The sequence below is a fragment of the Lampris incognitus genome, chromosome 17 (assembly GCF_029633865.1).
Source record: "Lampris incognitus isolate fLamInc1 chromosome 17, fLamInc1.hap2, whole genome shotgun sequence".
Classification (NCBI taxonomy): Eukaryota; Metazoa; Chordata; class Actinopteri; order Lampriformes; family Lampridae; genus Lampris; species Lampris incognitus.
The window spans coordinates 36411432-36436227 of NC_079227.1; the positions used below are offsets into that span (position 1 = coordinate 36411432).

Genomic DNA, 24796 nt, shown 5'->3' on the forward strand with positions numbered 1-24796 from the left:
TATGGTAATATAACAAATGCCAGGAAATCAGTATGATCCCAGTCGAGCACATGCAAGTCTTTACAACATACTGTTTTAATGACTGACAATGTCCCCCTGACAATACCTGATTGGTCCCAGTGAGATGAAACCGACCCGTCTGGCGCTCGATTCAGATTATAACAAACCACAAACCACTCGGCCAAGTTTCAGCATCAAGTGCATCGTGATTTTTGGCACTGAAGTTCTCTCATACCGTTAGCGGCCTGTATGCCTTCATTGGTATCTGGACGACAATAAACAGCACACCGGACATTTTTCCGTACGGGTTCTAGTTTCCCGTCCATCACGTGTAGCTTTAGCATATCATCTCCATTTAGAGGAAGTCTATCTCTGGTTTTGCAGGGCCGAGTTAAAGGATTGCTCGCGATGTTAATCCGCTCTCTTGTCACCTCCTTACTCATTTTACCACTTCTCTGGTTATATGCATATAAATGGAAAGAAAAACAGAGAAAAAGAAATAAAAAGAACATACTGTACTTAATCTTTTGCGTGGAGGGGGGGCGTTGGGGGTGTTTAGAGGGATGTAAAATGGTGGACTCAAAAGTGTCACAGGAATTCACACTCCTAACAGATTCTTCAAGCTTTCTGCGTTGTTAAACTCTCCAGAGTGTGTGTATGCCCTTAACACGTGGATAAAGAATATAAGATAAATGGAAAATATCTACTAATAAAAGAACAAAAATTTAAAAAAAAGAATAAATACTACTAGTGTGTACTGTGGTGTTTCAGCATTCCTCCACATCACTTCCGGCTGTTGCTGTACCATTTGCGGAGCGCCACGCCACTCGTGCTCACCACCACGCACAGCGCCCCCCCGAGGCTCCACCAGGTCGGCGCGTGGTCGAAGAAGATGAACTGGAAGATGAATGCCAGCACCACGTCCACGGTCCTCATCAGGGACACGGGGCCGGCTTTCTCAATCTGCAGGGCCTTGGTGAGGAAGGTCTGGCCGGCGATACCCAGGACGGCAATCAGCATCAGGATCCAGCGGTCTCGGCCGCAGAAGGGGACTGTCCATTCCCCGAGGACGGAGAGGGTGATGATGCACTCGATGAAGCCTATGACGGCGTAATACCAGACGGAGAGGTAGTAGTGGACACTCTTCCCCATTTTGCGGAGGATGACAAAGGTGCAAGCAGCCCCAACTGCTCCTGTGAATGAATAAACAGATAGATTGATCCAGGTCAAAGATAAGAGCAACTTGATGACTCCATCAACAGAAGCTGGAACAGAAACAGAAACAGAAGCTGGAACTGAGGGACACAAATACAGCCCATCTTTAAAATATCTCTCAAACCCTGACCAATAAGCTAGTAGCGATTGCCTCTGCCAAGAAAGAAAGAAACAAGCGAGTGAACAATTTAATCTCAAATGAATAGATTTTTATAACTTTGAGATGTTATGACAATTATGATCCTTTTTTTAGAGGATTATAGAGAACAGCTACAAATCACACTCCTTTGAATCCTTTAGTCATTTTGTGCAGATAAAGTTACTATGTGGAAAAAAATAAAGAATATAGTTAGCATTCCCACATGAATGAGAATTTCCCATCCAAGATGGCGGCGCAAATTCACGTTTGCAGCGGCTTCACCCAGTGCCAGTGTGGGAAGATGGTGGCGCGAATTCACGCTTGCAGCAGCCTCATCCAGTACTGTCCATGCAGTGTCCTTGTCCACATCTGCGTCTAAGTTTGTCTTCGTCTGATGGCTGGGAGAGCTGGCGCTGGATTGGCTGCGAGAGCTTGGTCTGCTGCGTCCTGTAGGCCCAGGGACCACGGCCCTGCCTGGAGCTGCGCCCGAAGAGGAAACACCGAGGGTGGTCTGACAGGACGTGGAAGCAGGGCAGGCTAAATTAACTGCTAGCCCATGCAGACCAGCAGTTTCGATAACACAGAGGGCGGTTGGCGGCAGCCTCGCCTAGCCTTGACTGTGTTTTTGGTGTCGTTGTATAGAGTGCGGGGAGGTGTGTCGAAGGTGTCTGGCTGGGAGAGCTAGTGTTGGATCGGCCAGGGGATCCTGGTCTGCTACGTCTGGTGAGCCCAGGGACCACGGCCCTGCCTGGATCTGCACCCTAGGAGGAAACGCTGCGGGCGGTCTGACAGGAAGTGGAAGCGGGGCAGGCTAAGCTAACTGCTAGCCCATGCAGTTCCGGCAGTCATCCTGGAGTTCGCTCTCTTGGACAGTGTTTATATATATGTTAGATATATGTGATTTTGTGTTTTTTTTGGAGTTTGGATATATGTGTTCTTGTAGTTTGTTTGGATATGTGTTTTTGTCCTTGTGTTGCACTGCTGTGGGCTGGAGGAAACAATATTTCGTTTCCTTTCATATACACAAGTGCATGAAATGAAATGACAAATAAATGTTCCTGATTCTTCATCAGGTAACGGATAATTAACCCTTTCATAATAACTGTTGTGTCCAACTCTTTTGTTGCAGTGTCAACAGCAAGCGCCCTGAACTGAATCCCATGCACTTGTTAATTCTATACATATCTACATATACAAAACGGTGTACTTATGTGAATTACGTAAATATGAAATCATATTTAATGCAATCATACTCTGCTCAGTGTGGCTACATCTAGAACAATAGGACATTACACCATACGTATTTTTCTCAGTACCTGCAAAGGCTGCAATACTCCCCTTGATGTGGCTGGTGTGGTCTCCGTCTATGCCATGGGTACGCTCCCCAAACAGGAAGGGTGGTCGGGCAATGAGGATGACGCCTGCCAGGGTGAAAATGGTGAAGAGGCCGTCCCAGATGGTACACCGCTCCTTCAGGAAAATCCAGGCCAGCAGAGAGGTAAAGACTGGGTTACTGAAAGAGGGTTGGTGACAGAGAGAGAGAGAGAGAGAGAGAGAGAGAGAGAGAGAGAGAGAGAGAGAGAGAGAGAGAGAGAGAGAGAGAGAGAGAGAGAGAGAGAGAGAGAGAGAGAGAGAGAGAGAGAGAGAGAGAGAGAGAGAGAGAAGGAGGGAAAAGGTTTTGGGTGGACAGAGAGAGGATGAGAACAAGAGATGGTGTGAGAGGTAAACGGCGAGAAGAGGTGGGGGCGTGACGGGGGAAAACCACATTAACAAGCAAATGAGAGGGAACACAAACGAGAGAGAGAGAAAGGGGTGAGGGAGAGATCAGAGGGCATGAGGAGCATGCAGGAGATATTGAAGCAAAGGTGATGAGGGAGAAGAGGGAGGTACAGAGATGAGAGCAAACGTCTATGAATATCAAAAGGGGTCACATGACAAATTTCCTACTATAAAAGAGCAAGTGACTCCCACAGGTTCACCCTCGAACTGACTCACACAACCAATTTTGGGCTGTGGTTTTTGAGATGCCAAACTCACCTGAACATGATGACAGTGGCGTCGGCAAGAGGCATCTGCTGCACGGCATAGAACAGTAGAATCATGGCATTAGAACCCAGGAACCCACGAAGTACCAAATACACACGCTTATCCCTGGGACCCAGAAAACCTGTTCTGAAGGACAAGAGGCGAGAAGATAATGGATGGATGGATGGATGGATGGATGGATGGAGAGATAGAAAATTATGACAGACAGAGGATGAGATCAGCAGATGGAGTGATGTCAAAAGGAATGAAGAGAGAGGCAGGGAGGGGTGAGGGATTGATGGAGAAAATAATCAATAACCAGAGTGGAATAGATTGAGACGTGGGTGAATTGATAGAAATGAAGCGATGGATATTTGGATGGATTTATGGAATCATGGATCGATGGATGGGGCACCGAGCAGCAGGAGGGAAAAGCAGATTAGTATTGATGGATTGAGAGTAGCACAAGGGGGTGGGGAATAAAGAGATGGATAGAACAGATAAAGGGGAAGATATATTGGAGCATTTATCATTAAAACAACTTGTATCTCCCAATTCTTACAGAACCACAATACACAATAAAACAAAGAGTAGTAGTTGTAAAATGATAAGGGTGGATACATCCCCAAGACATTATCTTCACCATCATCATTATCATCATCATCAGCCACTTCTCCGGGGTCGGGTCGTGGTGGCAGCAAGCTAAGTAGGGCACTCCAGACGTCCTTCTTCCCAACAACGCCCTCTAGCTCCTCTTGGGGGATCCCAAGGCGTTCCCAGGCCAGATTGGACATGTAGTCCCTCCAGCGAGTTCTGGGTCTACCCCGGGGTCTCCTCCCAGTTGGACGTGCCTGGAAAACCTCCAAAGGAAGGCACCCAGGAGGCATCCTAATCAGATGCCTGAACCACCTCAACTGACTCCTTTTGACGTGAAGGAGCAGCGGCTCTACTCCGAGCTCCCTCTGGATGTCTGAGCTCCTCACCCTATCCTTAAGGCTGAGCCCAGACACCTTACGGAGGAAACTCATTACAGCCACTTGTATCCACGATCTCACCCTTTTGGCCACTCCCAAAAGCTCATGACCATAGGTGAGGGTTGGAACAAATACTGACTGGTAAATTGAGAGCTTTGCCTTCCGGCTCAGCTCCCTCTTCACCACAACGGTCCAGTACAACGTCCACATTATCTTCACCATCATCATCATCATCGCTTCTCTGCGGGTGGGTCGTGGTGGCAGCAAGCTAAGTAGGGCACTCCTGATGCCCCTCTCCCCAGCAACACCCTCCAGCTCCTCCTGGGGATCCCAAGGCTTTCCCATGCCAGATTGGACATGTAGTCCCTCCAGTGAGTTCTGGGTCTCCTCCCAGTTGGACGTGCCTGGAAAACCTCCAAAGGAAGGCACCCAGGAGGTATGCTAATCACAGCCTTGCCTTCTGGCTCAGCTCCCTCTTCACCACAACGGTCTGGTACAACATCCGGATTATCTTCACCATTCATTGACAAATAACTTTGGATACATTTACAAAACAATTATGCTTAGTTTCTCAACCATAGAACAAATAAAAGTGAATGGAGGCCCGGGCATCTCCATTTAGCTGCAAAGAATGAAAACTTCTAATAGTAGATTAGAGACCTCCTTGTTTTGGTACTACTGCTCTACATGCTTGTCTTTGAATTACATACTTCAGTCTGACATAGCATAGTTACACAACAAACATACAGTTTATCAAAAATGTTTACTGAACATTAACGACTACCTCAGTTAATACTAGGCTATAGCTCTTAAGAGGAAGGACAACAACAGTTACAACTCCTTCAAGAATCAACCGGGTGTGTTGGGTGGGACGACAGTGTGAAGATAAGCAATCTCAAAGGTCAACATTTTCTCCACCATACTTACTTGTGATAGATGAGCAACGGCACGACAAAGAGCATCTGGAAGAAGCATCGTATGGCACTGATCTCTATGGCGTGGACCCCTTGGATGGTCTTCACCAGGAGGGCAATGACAGAGAAAAAGACTGTAGCCAGCAGCCCGAAGAAGAGACCAAGGCCCGGGCATCTCTTCGGTTTCTCTGGGGTTGGAGGAAGAGATGGGTATAATGAGCAAGGTTTGGGGGTTTGAGCAAAGAAGGAGGAGATTTGGAGGAGAGTGATGGATTGAAGCTAAAATAGCGATGCACTGATATTACTATTACTACTAATACTTTTGGCTGTTCCCGTTAGGGGTCGCCACAGCAGCTCATCCGTTTCCATTTCTTCCTGTCCTCTGAATCTTCCTCTGTCACACCAGCCACCTGCATGTCGTCCCTCACCACATCCATAAACCTCATCTTTGGCCTTCCTCTTTTCCTCTTCCCTGGCAGCTCCATATTCAGCATTCTTCTCCCAATATACCCAGCATCTCTCCTCCACACATGTCCAAACCATCTCAATCTTCTCTCTCTTGCTTTGTCTCCAAACCGTCCAACCTGAGCTGTCCCTCTAATACAGGGGTGGCTAACCATGTGCCATGGAGAGGCATGTGTATGCAGGTTTTCATTCCAACCTGACTCCATACAAGGTCATTTCACTGATACATTCTTCCTCTTTGGTTGAAGGGTTGCTAATCAGTGAAATCACCTGGTGTGGAGTCCGGCTGGAATGAAAACCTGCATATACATGGCTCTCCATGGCACATGGTTAGCCACCCCTGCTCAAATATAATCGTCCCTAATCCTGTCCTTCTTCGTCACTCCCAATGCAAATCTTAGCATCTTCAACTCTGCCACCTCCAGCTCCTCCTCCTGTCTTTTCATCAGTGCCACTGTCTCCAAACCATATAACATAGCTGGTCTCACAACCATCTTGTAAACCTTCCCTTTAACTCTTGCTGGTACCCTTCTGTTGCAAACCACTTCTGACACTTCTCCACCCATTCCACCCTGCCTGCACTCTCTTCTTCACCTTTCTTCTGCACTCCCCATTAATTTAAACAGTTGACCTGGAGTATTTAAACTCATATAGTCTAGTCAGTTAAGGCAAAATGGCTGCAAAAAGTCATTCACATTTGAGCCTATGTTTTTCTGTTAATTTAGAGTCCAATAAAGAAAAAAATGCAAGGAGCCCAAAATTTTAGGTGGGGGAAGTCTCTGAAATGGCCACGCCCAATTTTTAGGCCTGGAAATCAGTATCTCGGCTCCTGAATGTCGCAGAGAGCTGATCATGGGCTCAAAAGAAGCAGAAGCACCACATTTATATAAGCATTATGAACAAACATATACCCCAAAACCTTTACTTTTTCAGATATTTTAAGAAAACTAATTTTTACTGGTCACGTTTCACGTATCAGCTCCTGAAGGTTGTAAAAAGCTATATTTGACATGAATCTCATTCGCTGCCTATGTTATAAAGCATGAAGCACAATACACACACGAATCATGAGTTTAGAAAATATCTTAGTTGTCTTCAGCTCCATGTCATGAGAATAGCAGTATCATACACAAGATATCTTAACCCAGGCCAGGTTGCAGTGGGTGGATCCGATCAGCCCCTTTATGCCATCAAGAAGATGATACAGTGGGCCATGGGGGAAGAGTTTTCTCATTCATACTTCGCGTTCATGGGTGGGCTGCACCTTGAGAAGGTTTCTCTTGTCTGTGTTGGGCAGTTGATAAAAGGAACTGGCCTTGATACCATCTTAACCTCAGCTAATCTGAATATCACAGGTCTGACAACTGCTGTCTGCGATGTGAATTCCATAAAGAAGGCTAGATACTGTATTCAACTCCTGGCTGTGGTGCTGGCCAAGAAGAGAGATGAAGCATTTCAGGCAAAACGTCTAGAGGACAACAGTTTGACTTGGAGTAACTGGGTGGCCAATGAAAACAGCCCCATGTTTCACTACTGGAACAATGTTGTTGACACAATCAAGAAGGTTCTTATCTTCATAAGATCCTTTCGAGAGGCAAACTTCATCATGATGATCAGTGCACTTGAGCAGCTCATTCCTCTTTTCTTTGCACTTGATCATACACACTATGCCAGATGGGCATCAGTGTTTCTTCAGGATCTCAAAGAGCTCAAATGGAGACACCCATACTTGTTCAAGGAATTTCTTTCAGGCTCTTTCACAGTAAACACCAGAGACAACCCATTCTCAAAGATTGCATGTGATCAAAAGCAGGAACATAACATAAAGGTCATCAAGTCTGACACTGGATATGTCGATATCATCAATCGGGAAGATCAAGAGTTCTTCAGGAAACTCGAACTTGCGCTACCCGAAATCCAGCGCTACCTAGATGAGGTCGAAGGTCAAGATCCATCACACGGGCACAAAGAAATCCTGGATTCCTTCAAGGAAACATTTTCAAGCCACACACTCAAGGTGTACCAGGGTATCCTTACCAACCCGTTCGATGAAGCTCAGTTCATGAGGTTGAACTCATCCATTCCCTTCCCAGATGTCATAAGTAAAGACTCCAGTTTTGTCTTTACAGTCGGCAAAACTCAGCATGACCAGTTTGTGCAGGAGCGAATTGTATTAAGTAAGAAGGATGTCAATGCAACCATCTCACGAAATGCCCTGAAACTCCCAAGTTCATGTGCAAAAGTCCAACTCGCTAGCCCTGCAATCAAGCCACCCAAAGGAACCTTTGCAAAGCTGAAGGAGGCCTGCAGATCAAGAGAAGAAGAGACAAGGAAGTTATTTGGTGGTGAATTCACAGGTGAAACTAATTGATATAAAGTCAGTTATTCAAATATTTTAGATGTTACTTAAGTCTTACCAGATTTTTAATACAGTGATATTCATTGATTCAATTTCACATTCAAGTTAATTGATTTGACAGTAAGCCCAAGAGTTACACTTAGCTTAACTATTCATTTCAATTTCAGGTTTACCCGACGCCTTGTCAACAAAGGATGGAGATATTTATCATAGCCAAAAGTCTCAAATTCTTAAGGACATCGGTGTACAAGTTCAATCTACATCCTCAGAAGGACTTGTGATAGATTTGTCTGTGCAAGTACGAATCATGGCAAAGTCTCTCACCAAAGGCATGACATTCCAAGACTTTGTAATCAAAGTGTTGAACAGCATTGCCAGGATCGGTCATGAGAAGAAAGCCAATCGTATTGACATTGTGGCTGACCTCTACCAGAATATGAGTATCAAGACTGCGACTAGGAAGAACCGGGGATCAGCAGGTAGTTCACAGATGGCTTTCAGTGAGAATGACACCATGCCAGAATCTAAGCAATTCTTTGAAGCTTTTCTGTCTAATGTAGACAACAAAGTAGCCCTGAATCTAATGTTCGCCAGGATTGCTAAGGCACAAGCGTGGAACTGGGACAAGGAGTTCAGCATCACCTACGGCAGAAAGGTGCTTGCAAACTTCGGCGAAAGCTTCGAGATCCAGCTTTATGACAGCATAGATATGCTTGAGGAGGCTGACAACCGCATCGTTTGCCATGTGATGCACATGCTAAACAAGGGGATCAAGTCAGTTACAGTTAGACCAGTCGACTCCGATGTGGTAGTCATCCTACTAGGGTTCACTACACAGTTCCTATCAGTATGTAATGACTTGCAACTTATAGTTGACTTTGCAGTTCCTGGCAAACGCCAATTCTACTCAATCACAGAAGCACACAAGAAGCTTGGTGGAGATGTGGCCGATGCCATGCCTGTGTTCCATTCTTTTAGTGGCTGTGATTCTGTGAGCGCCTTCTTTGGCCACTCAAAGACTGCTCAATACAAAGCCTGGATAAACCACAGTAAGTCCACAGAACTCACTGCTGCTTTGAGAGGACTAAGTTGCTGCCCTAGTATCGAGACAGTTAAGGAAAACATGGAAGTTATTGAGCCCTGGGTAATGAGCTGGTACAACAAGACTGGACTGTACAACTGTGTCAGTATAGATGAGCTCAGATTCCAGCTGTTCAAGCACTCAGTTAATGATGAGCTGAGAGACCTACCCCCAAGTCAGGATGCGCTTCTACAGCATCTGTTGAGAGCTACATTCCAGGCAGGATGGCTGTGGGGAAACAGCCTGCTACAACTCCCTTGTCCCCCTGTCATTGAATGGGGTTGGACTACCGAAGGAGAGGAACTCTTCGTCAAGTGGAGCACAGTTTCCACAAGAGATACATTGTCTCAAGTAACAGGGGTGTGTAGTTGCAGATCTAATAAGTGTACCTCATGTTCTTGTGCTGGCAGAGGGATGAAATGTCTCATTTATTGCAAGTGCCTCAGCAAGTGTTTGAATCCAGTCTGATGGGATGTGTGAAGTTAAAATAAAGATTTTTTTGGACCTCACATGGTTTGCTTTGTTTCTTTGGTGGTTACTGGGTTCCTCCTCTTATAACAAAGAGTCAACTTGAATACTAGCACTCCATGAGTAGATGTAACACTTTTACTCAAACAAACTGTATAGCCTTCTTGCACAGATTTGGCTAAATTTGATTGCATGCTGCTGATCAATTCAATGGAAAAAAGAACATGTTCATGAATAGCTCAAAACGTGAAGGTTTTAGGGCATACAGTATATTTGTTCAGAGCACTAATATAAATAGTTATTTCCACATCTTTTGAGCCCAATATCAACTCGGGGCAACCTCCGAGAGCTGAGCCTGAGATATAGTCCCAGGGCTAAAAAGTGGGCGTGGCCATGTATGTGACCAGTGAAAATTAGTTTTTTGTAAATACCTGAAAAAGTAAAGGTTTTGGGGTATATGTTTGTTCATAATGCTTATATAAACGTGGTGCTTCTGCTTCTTTTGAGCCCATGATCAGCTCTCTGCGACATTCAGGAGCCGAGATACTGATTTCCAGGCCTAAAAAGTGGGCGTGGCCATTTCAGAGACTTCCCCCACCTAAAATTTTGGGCTCCTTGCATTTTTTTCTTTATTGGACCCTAAATTAACAGAAAAACATTGGCTCAAATGTGAATGACTTTTTGCAGCCTTGACCCCATATTTGCCCTTAACTGACCAGACTAATATGCCTTCGTCACCTCCACTCCTTGCATCCTGACCATTCCACTGTCCCCCCTCTCATTCACGCATAGGCATTCCGTCTTGCTCCTACTGACTTTCATTCCTATTCTCTCCAGTGCATACCTCCACCTTTCCAGGCTCTCCTAAACCTGCACCCTTCTCTCGCTACAGATCACAATGTCATCCGTGAACATCATCGTCCATGGAGACAACTGCCTGATCTCGTCCGTCAACCTGTCCATCACCATTGCAAACAAGAAAGGGCTCAGAGCCGATCCTTGATGTAATCCCACCTCCACTTTGAACCCATCTGTCATTCCAACCGCACACCTCACCACTGTCACACTGCCCTCATACGTATCCTGCACCACTCCTAGATACTTCTCTGCAACTCCCGACTTCCTCATACAATACCACACCTCCTCTCTCGGCACCCTGTTGTATGCTTTCTCTAAATCTACAAAGACACAATGTGCCTCCTTCTGGCCTCCTCTATACTTCTCCATCAACATTCTCAAAGCAAACATCACATCTGTGGTGCTCTTTCGTCACGTGAACCCATACTGCTGCTCGCTGATCACCACCTCTCCTCTTAACCTAGCTTCTATTACTCTTTCCCATATCTTCATGCTGTGGCTGATCAACTTTATACCTCTGTAGTTGCTACAGTTCTGCACATCGCCCTTGTTCTTGAAAATTGGTACCAGTATGCTTCTTCTCCACTCCTCAGGCATCCTCTCACTTTCCAAGATTGTGTTAAACAATCTAGTTAAAAGTTTAAGTATTATTGTAAAAATAATAATTTCTCTCCGATATTGCTGCAATGTTAACTACGAATGAACAGAGTTGTGATCTTAGTCAATGTTTTTTTTTTGCTCTAAACTAGCTAGTTAACGTTATCTAGCTAGCCGATGCTGTGTTGACATTGGCTATAATGTTATGCTAACGTTACTTGTCAGAGAATGTCCAGAAACTTCCAGAACCGCGTTAGCTAGCTAGCTAATGCTGCTAGTGTCGTGTGTGCCTAACATTATCATAGACAGTCTATTTACTAATGATACAAGAAATAATCGAGAAACTAATGATCTGTTGCAGCTAGCTGGCTGTACATTTGTGTGATCTGAAAGTAGAGATATCTATTGATAACGTTAGCTAGCTAACTAGCTAGTTAACTAGCCAAGTAACGTTAACTAGCACAGTCACGTCACGAGTGGGTACCGATACAGCCCTCTGTCTGTCTCCCGCTCCACAATCAACGTTACAGGTAACGTTATATAACAAACCATGTGAATTGTAAAAGATGCTCCCGTAAATAGTTTAAGTAAGTATTGATATCACATATGGTAAAAATAATTATTTCTCCCCGATATTGCTGCAATGTTAACCATGAATGAACAGAGTTGTTATCTTAGTCAATGTTTTTTGCTCTAAACTAGTTAACATTAGCTATCTAGCTAGCTGGTGGCTGTTTTGATGTTGGCTATAAAGTTATGCTAACGTTACTTGTCAGAGAATGGCCAGAAACTTCCAGAACCGCATTAGCTAGCTAGCTAGCTAATGTGTGTGTGCCTAACATTATCATATACATTCTATGCCCCCCCTCCCAACTGCAAATAGGGGACCCCCCCCCCCCATAACTGGTCACTCAATTCGAGCACTGGGTGTGGATGCACTGGTGAATGAACCATCTCTGAAGCATCCTCATGTGTAGGAGGCCCAGGGGAATAACAACGCTCCCCTGACACCATCAGGCCCAGCAGCCACATGACAGAGAGGGCTGTCAACACCTTGTGAGGGTAACACTTTAGTATGGGGAACATAAAAAAACTTAATTACTAGTGAATTAGTAATGATCAAGATGTCACTTTAGTATGGGGAACATATGCTAAGTAACAAAAACTTAATTTAGAGTAATTTAACACTATGAACACTTGTAGTTTTGTGTTTTGTTATGTAAGAACAGAGCATATTCATTAAGTGTTAGTAAGGGAGAATAACTCTTCTTGTGGTACTACCACCTTATAAAGGCCATACTAAGCAAAGCATATTGAGATGGTACTACTAATAAGCAATAATTCTGAGGTTATAGAGGGAAAACTCATAGTCAATGGCTTACTGGTTGTATAATAAGGCCATGCAGAACAAGGCATTAACGATTACGTAATAATGACCAATTAAGAGCCAATATGTTGCTAATTTGCATGCTAATAAGCACCTAATTAATGGTGACTATGTTCCCCATACTAAAGTGTTACCCTTGTGATCTGTGACGTGGCGGAGAAGAGCCGCCAGCGCCTCCACTTTGTTGGGAGTCTTGCCCTGATGTTGACCCGAGTTCAATTACAGTCCCAGTTAAATGACAAGCGAGAGGGACGCCTAGAGCTTTTCTCCCAATTTATTGTGAAGGGCAGACTCGACAGATTCAACACTAATATTGTCGTCTGCATGGTAGTGTCTTCCCTGGAGCGGGCTAGCAAAAGCAGGTCGTCCAGATCAAATAACACTCTCATCCCTTCCCTGCACAATGGCTCCAGAGTAGTCGCCACACATTTGGAAAAGGTGCGTGGAGCCAGAGAGTAGCCTGACGGTTGTACCGATACTGTACTCCCTGGAGTTAAAAACGTAGGAATTTCCTATGTTTTGGGATGATGGAGACGTGAAAAAAAACGTGCCTTTCAGGTCTATGGAAGTGAACCAGTCGCCCTGGTGAACATCTTCCAGCACCCGATTGATCGTCAGCATGCGAAACGATCTGTTCATTATCGATCCGTGAAGAGAGACGGATCGAGAATGGACCTCATCCCCGCATCGTTTTTGGGACCAGGAAAGAGCTAGAGTAAAAACCTCGACTTTTCTCACCCCGGGGAACCCTGGAAATGACGTCTTTCATCAGGGGCACTTTCAGCTCCAATTCGAGTGCGAGGCAATGTTCCTAGAGATACTAGGTTTCTCTCTTGTATCTCGCTGAACTGCGGATGGGGGAGAGGCGAACTGGGGAGTGTAACCTCTGCTGATTAGCCCTTTCATCCAACAGTTCATTGTATATATAGGCGCCGCCACTTGAAGTGCTCTGAGAACGGGCGTGCTGTCAGCAAACCAAGCCCAAACCAAGCCCAACACCTGCTGCCGCTGCATAGACCAAAGAGCTCTCCGGTGCAACCCATGGGGGGCTCGTATCGAAAGGGCTGACTGGAACAATGCGTGGTGCATGAGCTCGCCGCCGGGGGGGGGGGGAGGCGTGCTGAGCAGAGGCCACGGCATCATAAACTTAACATTCAGGGGAGGAAGAGTCATAAACATGACGTAATGGCGCGCTCGCACTCGCATCTAGAAGGGGATGGGGAGGAGACGCTGCTGACGGACGAAAGCGAGTGAGTGCTGTCAACACAAGGTGAGTAGTCGGCACTTGTGGACTCATCATCACCAAGAAAAGTCCGATTGAGAAACAGAGGCGATGTGCCGCATAGCAGACGTGGGTCCGGGCTGACCGTCAGCTGAAAGGTAAAGGGCTGCCAGTTCACACGGTGTGCGGGAAGCATATTCAGCAGCTACCGCTGGGTCAGAAGATTCAGGGGCAGACTGTCTTAGACAGGATAACAGCTCTTTTTGAGACGATGTTGGTGTTTTATTCAAAACATCATCAAATACATTAAAACGTAGGGCGTCTGGTTGGTGTGGCGGTCTATTCCGTTGCCTACCAACACAGGGATCGGCGGTTCGAATCCCCGTGTTACCTCCGGCTTGGTCGGGCGTCCCTACAGACACAATTGGCCGTGTCTGCGAGTGGGAAGCCGGATCTGGGTATGTGACCTGGTCGCTGCACTAGCGCCTCCTCTGGTCGGTCGGGGCGCCTGTTCGGGGAGGGAGGGGGGGGGGGAAGAACTGGGGGGATCAGCGTGATCCTCACACGTGCTACATCTCCCTGGTGAAACTGCCCACTGTCAGGTGAAAAGAAGTGGCTGGCGACTCCACATGTATCGGAGGAAGCATGTGGTAGTCTGTAGCCCTCCCCGGCTCGGAATAAGGGGTGGAGCAATGACTTGGATGGCTCGGAAGAGTGGGGTAATTGACCGGGTACAATTGGGGGGGAAAGGGGAAAAATTAAACACTGATCCCCCTAACGGTCATTGTCTCTTGCTTTGCTTCCAAGGAGGCTCCTGGAGAAGGTTGGTCCAAGCGCAGGCCACCCATCTGGACTTTGAGCCCTTCTGAGGTGGTGGCGGCAGCTGCGGCGCAGACTGAGGAGGCAGAGCAAGAACGGTAGCACAGGGCAAAGCCTTGTGGGATGCCTCTGCCACTGGCGAAGCTCCCAGCGAACCCGCAAGGAAGTGCATAGAGGTTGCGCAGTCAGTCGAGCCCAGGCAATGTGCCATCTGATGGTCTCTGCTTCCTCCGAAACCGACTTCATGGTGTACACCAGGTTCTGAAACCCCGGTCCAAAAAGTCCATCTGCAATGACGAGAGCTTCAATCAGTTCTTTTTTTTCCCCAACACCTCTGGTATGGAGGATTGCTACAGCCATAGATTACGATGAATCATGGTCTGCCACACCGTGACTCTAGCCTGGGAGAATGAAACAGAAGCACACAGCGTTACTGAGCACTGCCTCTTTCTCCACAGGCAGCTCAGGCATCTGGGCAGCCAACTTAGTCAATGAAAAGGCCAACAAGGAAATATTGCTTGCGGCCACTGATGATTGGAAGGTGCACTGGTGTGCCCAATCAGCCAAGCGGGCTGCCAGCTGGTCCCGGGAAGAAGGTGGTATTGGCCTTCAACCGATGACCAAGCCGGTCTGTTTTTTAACCAAAAAAGGTGGTCAGCCTAGGCTCCAGGGCAGGGACAGGAGTAAAACCATGGGCACGCAGGTGGAGACAGGGGCTTGCAAGTTCCTGGGGTCTGCTGCTGCCCATTCCTGATAGCTGGGAAATGAGGCCAGACAGGATCCTACTTGCACCAGATGGAAAACCTTGCTCATGTCATCCAGGGGAGTGGTCTCCTGTTCCGGCAGCATGACAAAGCCCATGTAGGCCGCCGCTCTCTTAATAATGCCCAGGAAACAAGGCCTCCTTTCGCCAGCAGGGTGGTAGAGGCTTGGAAGGAGACCCCAGGATCCCCTGGGCGTTCATCCAGAGGACCACTGGTGGACTCCGGCTCCTCCACTTGGAGCAGGGAAGTCGGGGATGATCCGCACGGTGATCCGTGAGTGGAGAGGGCAGAGTCATCTGACTCACAGGGCTGGATCTCCGCATAGGCCGACAAGGCCCAGGCCTAGGGCCTAAATTTCCGAGGGGGCCCAAAATTATGGGGGAAGGGGGGAAATATAATATATTTAAAAATTATTATTATTATTATTATTTTATTAGTAGCATTTTTTAACATATCAACAATCCCTATGACACTAACACGCCATATAAATATATATCGATCAATCAGGAGTAATTGTTATGTCATAAAAAGAAATAACGCAAATCAAACCGCGGTATTGTTCAGTCTAACTCTAAGAACTCCATCTCCAAGAATGCCATACCTGCTTGAACTGTTAATGGAAGTTAGAGCAGAGAAACAGCATCCACGCAGATCCGCGCTTCATGTTGGAAAAGAGCTACAGAATGCAGTCAGGCGCAGCAAGGCGGTAAAAAAGAAAACAAGAAGAAGCAGAGGCTGAACGCCAAAGAGGGGCATTTGAAAAATATTTGACTCCGGCACCGGTCTCAACACCTCCAAGGCCTGAAAGTGCTCCCGCCTCAACGCAAGCCTGTCCACCTCCACCGTTGCCCGGCTCAAGCGCCACGGAAGACCGCCCCCTGGTGGCAATAACGGTGCCGGAGTCAACCCTTACCCTGGATGAGGAAAGTTCTATCGCCTGCAACCAAGAAGACGTGACTTTGCAGTTGAAGGGCTGTGGCAGGGACCCTGCTCAATGGACAGATATTAACGAAGAAATAAAAGAATATTTCAGCCGGAAAAAGCCGGAGCAGAACATTGGAGATTTTAGCGCATCAGAGCGCATTTATGGCGACAAGAAAAGGCAACTGAAAAATGAACACTTTTTCAGAAGGACACAAAATGGTGAGTTGCTAGCTAGAGAGTGGCTTGTTATGTATTACTTGTTTAATTATAATAATGATACTTATTTAATTAGCCCATAATTAATTAATTAATCGATCAATTATGTTATTGCACTCTGTGCGTGCTCCGTCCATTCGCCCAGCTGTCTGTTACATTGCATTTACTTTCCACGTTGGTAGCCTGTGGGGGTGGGAGGCCCAAAACGGAGGCGAGGCCTAGGGCCCATTAACGTCATGATCCGGCCCCGCCGACTCAGGCTGGTCTATTGGATCCAGCAGGTCCAGGGCTTCGTCCACCGAAAATGTCTTACACCAGCCACACATCCTCGGCTGCAACAGTGAAGCCGTTTCTGTCTTCCTTCCACCCTTCTCTGCCCGAGGCACAACAGGGGCACCTAGCTTGCGGAGTGAGCACCAGGCCGGCGTGCTCTGGACCCGGGCAGCCCTCACAGTGGCTGTGCAGGCCAAAGCCCATAAGGCGTCCCGTTTTGCAAGCAGGACACAACCGGACACCGCCGCCAAAGTTGACCGAAGAAATCCTCACTTTCTCCTTTTTCTTAAGTCTTCTCCAGAGCTATCAGAGCCGAGTATACGGCCTGGAGTCAGTACATAGCCGAGCTGCGGCCGCAGGTGGAAGTTTTTTCAGTGCAGCGCAGGGGCGCCATGGATAAACCCACCAGCGACGGCCTTAGAGGGGGAAGCCTATACAAAGTAGAAGCAAGGGGGGCCGCTGCTAAGGTAGGCGGTGTGGCCCGGGTCAGTCTGCATTCGGTATCGGTACCGACACTTGCTCAGAATCGGTATCGGCAGTGAAACCGTGACGCAGTGCATCCCTAAACTTAAAGAGTTGAAAGAGAAGGAAGAAGAGGAGGCAAGAGGGCGGGCGAGTCTCGAGTGAGGGAAGGTCAAACTTTCGAGGAGAGAGGCACGTGACGGAAAGAAATAAGCAAACTGGGCATAAAAATAAAGAGGTGATGGGTCAAGAGTATTACGGTATTCTGTGGGGTGGGTGGAAAAAACACCCGTGAGCTGTAGCCCTCCGAACACAAAGAGCCGGACGCCGCAGACACAATGTGTATTGAGTCTTAGCAACACATTCATCTCTGACACGTGTAGTGCATGGTGGAAATACAGGGAAGGAGAGCGAGCGAGAGAGGGGGGGAGAGAGAGAAAGAGAGGGGCCGGGCATACAGATAAGGAGAATGACGATAAGCAAAACCCATTATAAATCATATTTCAGATCTGGAACAGGTGACAGATAAGCTGACAAAGAGAATGAAACGAAGTGAAAAGTAAAGCGTGTGGGAGGAGAGAGAGAGGGGGGGAGGGGGGAGAGAGAGAGACGGGAGATAGTGACGGAAATATCAGCATGTTCTGCCATTTTGTGTAAAAGCACTGCTCACTGTGTCAAACAAAAGAAGTGACGCTGGCACAACAACTTGGTGGGAGAAGCGTGAGAGCCACGCCGCTGCTGCGCTGAACTTCACGTGGCCCGGGCAGAAACAAGAGAAGGGCAAACAAAAGACAGCAGTGTGGTGCAAGTCGCTGCTTCTGGCACAATAACGGGGAGTTGCTTGCTTAGATTAAATTCCAGCCCGAGGTCATGAAAGCATCTCTGTGAGACTTCTTTATCTTGTCCGTGTTTGCTGAGCCAGATAGTCATCCTCCCGCTCCTCCTCCTCTTGGCCCCGAAAGGAAAGAGTCTGTACTAACAGAAAGGTACCAGCGGGAGACGAATTCTTCCCTTATGTATTTCTTTCTATCTTTTCTACTCATGTTGGATTTTAAGAAGTGTTAAACCTGTTGACAAGATACTACTTCTTGGCCCGAACTTGACACAAGTCGAACGGATCATTCGTAAAAAAAATAATTAAAAAACAGAATACCAGGAAGCTGTTCTTCTGCAGTATCCGAACCGCGATCAAAATCCACATATCTCTCGAGAGTCAAAACCTTTTAAGTTCTCAGGCTTGAGTCGTGCCCGTTTCAACTTCCTTATTTGCGACCCGAGGCCGCGTCTCGTGTCGCGACGGGTCGGGCACGCTTGCTTCGGTAAAAACGCGGAGTCATGCGTGCTGCCGCGGATGATGTCAACGTCCAGACGGATACACTCCGCTGGCCCGCCGCGGGCCAGCCTTGCCCGGGTCGACCCTGAGTTGCTTCACCCCGGGTCGACCCTGAGTTGCTTCACCTATCATTACAGGGTGTCATCAGCGCCTGCGTCCGCTGCGCAGTTCACCGGCTGGCCGGCGGCCGGCCGGCGGCTCACCCCCCCCCCCAGCCTCAGCAGGGACCCGGCACAGACGCACCGGTTTTCACCTATTTCACTACATACACATGCACCCACTACCTTTGTCGATGCCGGCGCCTCCTCCTCCTCCTCCTCCGCCTCCTGCTTGAGACGTCGGATGTTGGCTGTGTGTGAAGCACATCGTCGGCGGGCACAGCGCTCGCCTCCCGCCGCCCTCCGCGCCTCCGCTGCGCCGCGACTCGCGAGTCGCGCCGGTCTGCAAATGTATCCTCTCCGCCGCGCCGCCGCCGCCGGCGCCGCCGCCGCCGCCGCCGCCGTCGCCGTCGTCGTCGTCGTCGTCGGTGTGAACTCTGTGAAACGCCACCGACACGTCGTCCTGCTGCCGTCGGGCCACCACGGCTAAAACCCGCTCCTCCGTTGAATGGTTGCAGTCGGTGGGATCGTCCATGGTGAGATGTGGCGGCTGAGCGGCATGCCTCCGAGGGGAGCGCTGTCTTCCCCGGCCCTGAGCGAGAGGGAGAGGAGTCCCCGGTTAAATGTGTAACCTTGATGGCTCCACACTAAAGTAGCCTGCCTTAATAACCTTCCCCGCAGGGGGGCAGAGCGACACGTCGGGTAAACCCCTGCTGGACGACCAAAACATTACCCCACGTTTCTGCTCCGCTTCAGTCCCCACGGGCTGGCAGCGCGCCGTGTTTGGGGAGGGATCGCTTCACTTTCGTCACGAGACCGAGCAGAACGTGCCCGCTTTAAACGTTTAATTTCACGTGAACTTGATATGATTTCATTATGGGCCAATTACCGTGCATACTATTATGCTGTTTGTCCTAACTGTTGTTGGGACGTGTGACACAAAAATGCCATGTCAATAAACAGTAAAGTTTCACCTTACCTTACCTTACCTACCTTACCTTACCTTACTTTATCTTACCTTACCTTACTTTACCTTACTTTATCTTACCTTGCTTTATCTTACCTTACCTTACCTTACCTTACTTTATCTTACCTTGCTTTATCTTACCTTACCTTACCTTACCTACCTTACCTTACTTTACCTTACTTTATCTTACCTTACCTTACCTTACCTTACCTTACCTACCTTACCTTACTTTATCTTATCTTACCTTACTTTACCTTACTTTATCTTACCTTACCTTACCTTGCCTACCTTACCTTACTTTATCTTACCTTACCTTACCTTGCCTACCTTACTTTATCTTACCTTACCTTACCTTGCCTACCTTACCTTACTTTATCTTATCTTACCTTACCTTACCTTACCTACCTTACCTTACCTTACCTTACTTTATCTTACCTTACCTTGCCTACCTTACCTTACTTTATCTTACCTTACCTTACCTTACCTTACCTTACCTACCTTACCTTACCTTATCTTACCTTACCTTACTTTGTCTTACCTTACTTTACCTTACCTTACCTTACCTTACTTTATCTTACCTTACCTTACTTTATCTTACCTTACCTTACCTTACCTTACCTTACCTTACCTACCTTACCTTACCTTATCTTATCTCACCAGATCTTATCTGATTCACTTTCATCACATTTTCTTGTAAAATACAGTTTCGATTTGGAGTCATTGTGAGTGGATTGCCCCTGGATTGACCTCAACCATGATGTAATATCCACAACAGGAAGTGCTGAAAATGAATACAATTCTTGACGAGTTGTGGTGTCGTTAATCATTTTATTACTACTTTACATAAAATACAGTCAGCAGGATGACAAAACTAACGTGTCTAGACATTTACATCCTTAATCTTAACCTCACTGGACTGAAATGACACGAGGCCTATACGTTGTGCCGAAGTGGAGTGTTGCAAACAATGAGTCAGCAGGGGAACGTGTGTCTTCTTCTTTGTCAACGACATCATTCTATCACTAGTAAAGAGAAAAGAGAGTGGCCCCTTCTACATACAAAAGCAGTATCATATAAATGACTATCCCAAAAGGTAAACGTTATATTTGGCAGGTTGTGGTCAGTGGAGTTGGTGGGTTAATCATGGTGGACGTGTTGCCTCTCTGCAAGATAAGGGAAGCATGTAAAGCACAGGTGCCAGGTGCTGCACAGTGGCTGGTTTTTTTAGTTGTGGAGTAAAGACAACAATGGCTTTGTCTGTAGAAGAGAAAAGGGGCAAGGGTGCAGTGAAAGAGAGGGAGGGCCAGGGGACACAGTGGGATGCTTCTAGCAAGGCATTCATCAGGAACCAACACCAGTATTATGAGTGTCATGCATGAAGTCTTGCTAAAATGATAGTCATAATCAGGCAGGGGACTTTTTTTGTTTTGTTTTTTTCCCCCTCTATCTTTTTGGCAGCTAGCCACCGTGCTGAGGGCACGCAGAGTTCGGCGGACCCATTTAAAATGCTGAACAGGTGAAGTAGTCTTTATGTCAAACCGCATCGAGCAGAGGCTGGCTAGTGTTGGAGTGGCTACCAGAACTGAAACACTCACACTCAGAACTGACACCACAGCCAGAACTGAAACACTCACACCCAGAACGTACACCACAACCAGAACTGAAACACTCACACTCAGAACTTACACCACAACCAGAACTGAAACACTCACACTCAGAACTGACACCACAGCCAGAACTGAAACACTCACACCCAGAACGTACACCACAACCAGAACTGAAACACTCACACTCAGAACTTACACCACAACCAGAACTGAAACACTCACACCCAGAACGTACACCACAACCAGAACTGAAAAACTCACACTCAGAACTTACACCACAACCAGAACTGAAACACTCACACTCAGAACTGACACCACAACCAGAACTGAAACACTCACACTCAGAACTTACACCACAACCAGAACTGAAACACTCACATTCAAAACTTACACCACAACCAGAACTGAAACACTCACATTCAAAACTTACACCACAACCAGAACTGAAACACTCACACCCAGAACTTACACCACAACCAGAACTGAAACACTCACATTCAAAACTTACAGCACAACCAGAACTGAAACACTCACATTCAAAACTTACACCACAACCAGAACTGAAACACTCACACCCAGAACTTACAGCACAACCAGAACTGAAACACTCACACCCAGAACTGACACCACAACCAGAACTGAAACACTCACACTCAAAACTTACACCACAACCAGAACTGAAACACTCACACCCAGAACTTACAGCACAACCAGAACTGAAACACTCACACCCAGAACTGACACCACAACCAGAACTGAAACACTCACACTCAAAACTTACACCACAACCAGAACTGAAACACTCACACCCAGAACTTACACCACAACCAGAACTGAAACACTCACACCCAGAACTTACAGCACAACCAGACTCAGAACTGACACCACAACCAGAACTGAAACACTCACACTCAGAACTGACACCACAACCAGAACTGAAACACTCTAACTCAGAACTTACACCACAACTAGAACTGAACACTCACACCCAGAACTTACACCACAACCAGAACTGAAACACTCACACCCAGAACTTACACCACAACCAGAACTGAAACACTCACACCCAGAACTTACAGCACAACCAGAACTGAGACACTCACACCCAGAACTTACACCACAACCAGAACTGAAACACTCACACCCAGAACTTACACCACAACCAGAACTGAAACACTCAGAACTTACACCACAACCAGAACTGAAACACTCACACCCAGAACTTACACCACAACCAGAACTGAAACACTCACATTCAAAACTTACAGCATAACCAGAATTGAGACACTCACACACCCAGAACTTACACCACAACAGCAGAACTCTAGCAGTGCTGGGCTGGTAGCTTGTACTAGTTTTCAGGCCGTGGTTGTAAAATGTTAACATCTTCCCCTTGATAGTCTTCAACAGGATTCGGTTCAGTGTTGTGGTAATTGTATTAAAGTCCGGGTCAGATGACGGGTTGAATGGGACTTGGCTACGTTTCTGTGTCTGACTGATGTTAACTCACACAACAGAACAAATTCAATTGCAAAAAGTGCAAACCCCATCCATCTGCCATGGGGCTTCTGCCAAATTGCAACAACCAATTTAGTGGTCCTCTGAGAGCAGTATGAAAGGTATGAAGGAGCCTCCCTTCTCATTTCTCATATGAAATGATCCAAAACAGATACATATTTTGATATAGTAACTCATTTAGCTTAATTCTCCTAGCCATTATGAGTTGGCCACAGGTTGTCTGAGGCCTTACACATAGATGAACCCAAAACGGCCTGCAGACACAACGATTAATCCATCCCTCCCTCCATTACCCAAACCACTTCTCCTGCTCTCAGGGTCACGGGGATGCTGGAGCCTATCCCAGCAGTCACTGGGCGGCAGGTGGGGAGACACCCTGGGCAGGCCGCCAGTCCAATGATTAATCAATATGGCAATTTTATTCTTGACAGTTACGCTGAAACAGTTTGTCCATTAAAATGAACCAATCTGACAAAATGTGACGTCATTTATCGTGTTAATTATTCCTCATTATGATTTTGCTCTTTCCATTTTAGATGCATTTTATTCCTTTTTCGGTATAAAAACCTTCAGTCTACTTGGGACGATTTAGCTATGGGTCATTGCATTAGCAGTTTCCTTTATATTCCTTATCCAGCCTCCTGCAAGAGAGGGATAATGGCTTTTGGTGCTTCTTTTTTAGGCTGTCTAACAACATAATAAAATCGTGACGTGGTCCTCCTACGTACACCAAGCGGTGTTTAGAAATAGTCGGGGAAGTAAGTACTGAGAAAAGCAGCCAAACTACAATGTTGGCATGCAATTTGAGCAGAAAGTAAAGAGAGCAAGGTCGGACCCTTTAATCGACTGGTTACGTAGTCGCCCGTGGTTCGCGTCTGCGGCGGTTCCCGGCTGCCCCCCCCCCCCCCCGAATTCACTACATTGGTACATTGAGGCATTTACTAGTAGTAAGGAAATAGGAGGAGAATATCGAGTGCATTTCCTCCACATCTACGTGAATATTAAATCCTGCAGGATTTGGGCCTCACGATGCTAATAACTTGCACTTTGTGTACGGCTGTAAAACTTTTCAAACTGAAATGATCATGATCAGAAAAAAAAGAGCTGTGGTTAACTGAAAAAAGGCCTTTTTTTAAAGGACCCATTAGTTCTTATTTGACTAAAATCACTTGAAATTATTCAAAAAAGTCTGTGCCAATAGTTTAAACCTCTGCTCGATTCAGTCACATGGAATGTCAAAGTCTCCCTTTTGGTGGAAATGTCTGGATTTTCTGCTGGTTCAGTTGTGCCTGAAGATTTCAATCAATCACAGAAAGAAAAAAAAAACAAACAAACAAAGAGGTGGGATTCAAATACAGAATGTGACCCAAACCGATGGAAGTTTCAGTGACTCAAGTCAATCATTAAATGTTCATATATCTGAGTTTTTCCCTTGAAACTGGAGGCCAGCAGGAACGCTCTGTCGTCGATGGATACCAGAGAGAACGCCCGGGGAGCCTGGATATTTAGCTCCTGCGCCTGGACGAACTGGCCCCTCTTCGGGTCCCACTGGTAGACCCGTGTCAGTGAATAATCGCTGCCCAAGATGGCGTACTGCCAGCTGCCGATGGAGACCGGCTGAAACACCATGGAGCCGCGTGACGGGAATGTCTGGACTTCTTTGAACATGGCGCCATCCCAGCGCATCACCTTGGAGTCCCCGATGAACCTTGTCAAACAGATGAACAGCTCACCTAAGAACAAAATAAGACCCCCGGGAACCGGTTTGCTCATTACACTGCGAGAGCCTCTTTCTAGATTTGAAATGGGTAAAGTTAAAGGACAGAGTACATACGATTTTCAATATACATAAATTCATAGCAACATTCTATTTTTTGACATGTAGACTTGCAAATTACTTAATGAATCAATGGGTTATTAGGAATTGAAAATTATGAATGAAAATGTTAGCCAAAAATGTAAAATTCCCAATCGACATCAAGGCTTTAGTTTGACACATGAGTGAATTTGAATACAAAACTAGCGGTGGCTAATGCTAAAATATACAACCCATGAGCAGTGCCACCAAAACCCAAAGTATATGACTATTAAACTACTCTAAGAAGGATTAC

At 46.7% G+C, this 24796-nt stretch overlaps 2 protein-coding genes across 3 annotated transcripts in view; both read right to left on the reverse strand.

Annotated features, from left to right (window-relative positions):
- Positions 1-545: 545 nt before the first annotated feature.
- slc35g1 (solute carrier family 35 member G1) lies at positions 546-19197 on the reverse strand. Its single transcript, XM_056296772.1, has 5 exons — positions 18780-19197; positions 5281-5455; positions 3392-3526; positions 2671-2867; positions 546-1193 (listed from the first exon to the last, which is right to left on the reverse strand). Exons 1-5 carry the CDS (start codon positions 19126-19128, stop codon positions 784-786), a joined length of 1266 nt encoding a protein of 421 aa, XP_056152747.1. The 5' UTR covers positions 19129-19197; the 3' UTR covers positions 546-783.
- Positions 19198-24066: 4869 nt separating this feature from the next.
- lgi1b (leucine-rich, glioma inactivated 1b) overlaps positions 24067-24796 on the reverse strand; it is a 35671-nt gene continuing 34941 nt past the window's right edge. For both annotated transcript variants that reach the window (XM_056297349.1, XM_056297348.1), the window contains one exon: positions 24067-24418. In XM_056297349.1, coding sequence (XP_056153324.1) covers positions 24069-24418 — 350 coding nt within the window. In that variant the 3' untranslated portion in view covers positions 24067-24068. The remainder of the gene's footprint in view (positions 24419-24796) is intronic.

Excerpts from the sequence above, each read along its gene's own strand:
- slc35g1 (XM_056296772.1), bottom strand. The coding sequence starts at position 19,128 with ATGGACGATCCCACCGACTGCAACCATTCAACGGAGGAGCGGGTTTTA. Across the intron at positions 3,527-5,280 it reads CCGTTGCTCATCTATCACAA|AACAGGTTTTCTGGGTCCCA; the intron begins GTAAGTATGGTG and ends CTTGTCCTTCAG. Across the intron at positions 1,194-2,670 it reads GAGTATTGCAGCCTTTGCAG|GAGCAGTTGGGGCTGCTTGC; the intron begins GTACTGAGAAAA and ends ATTCATTCACAG.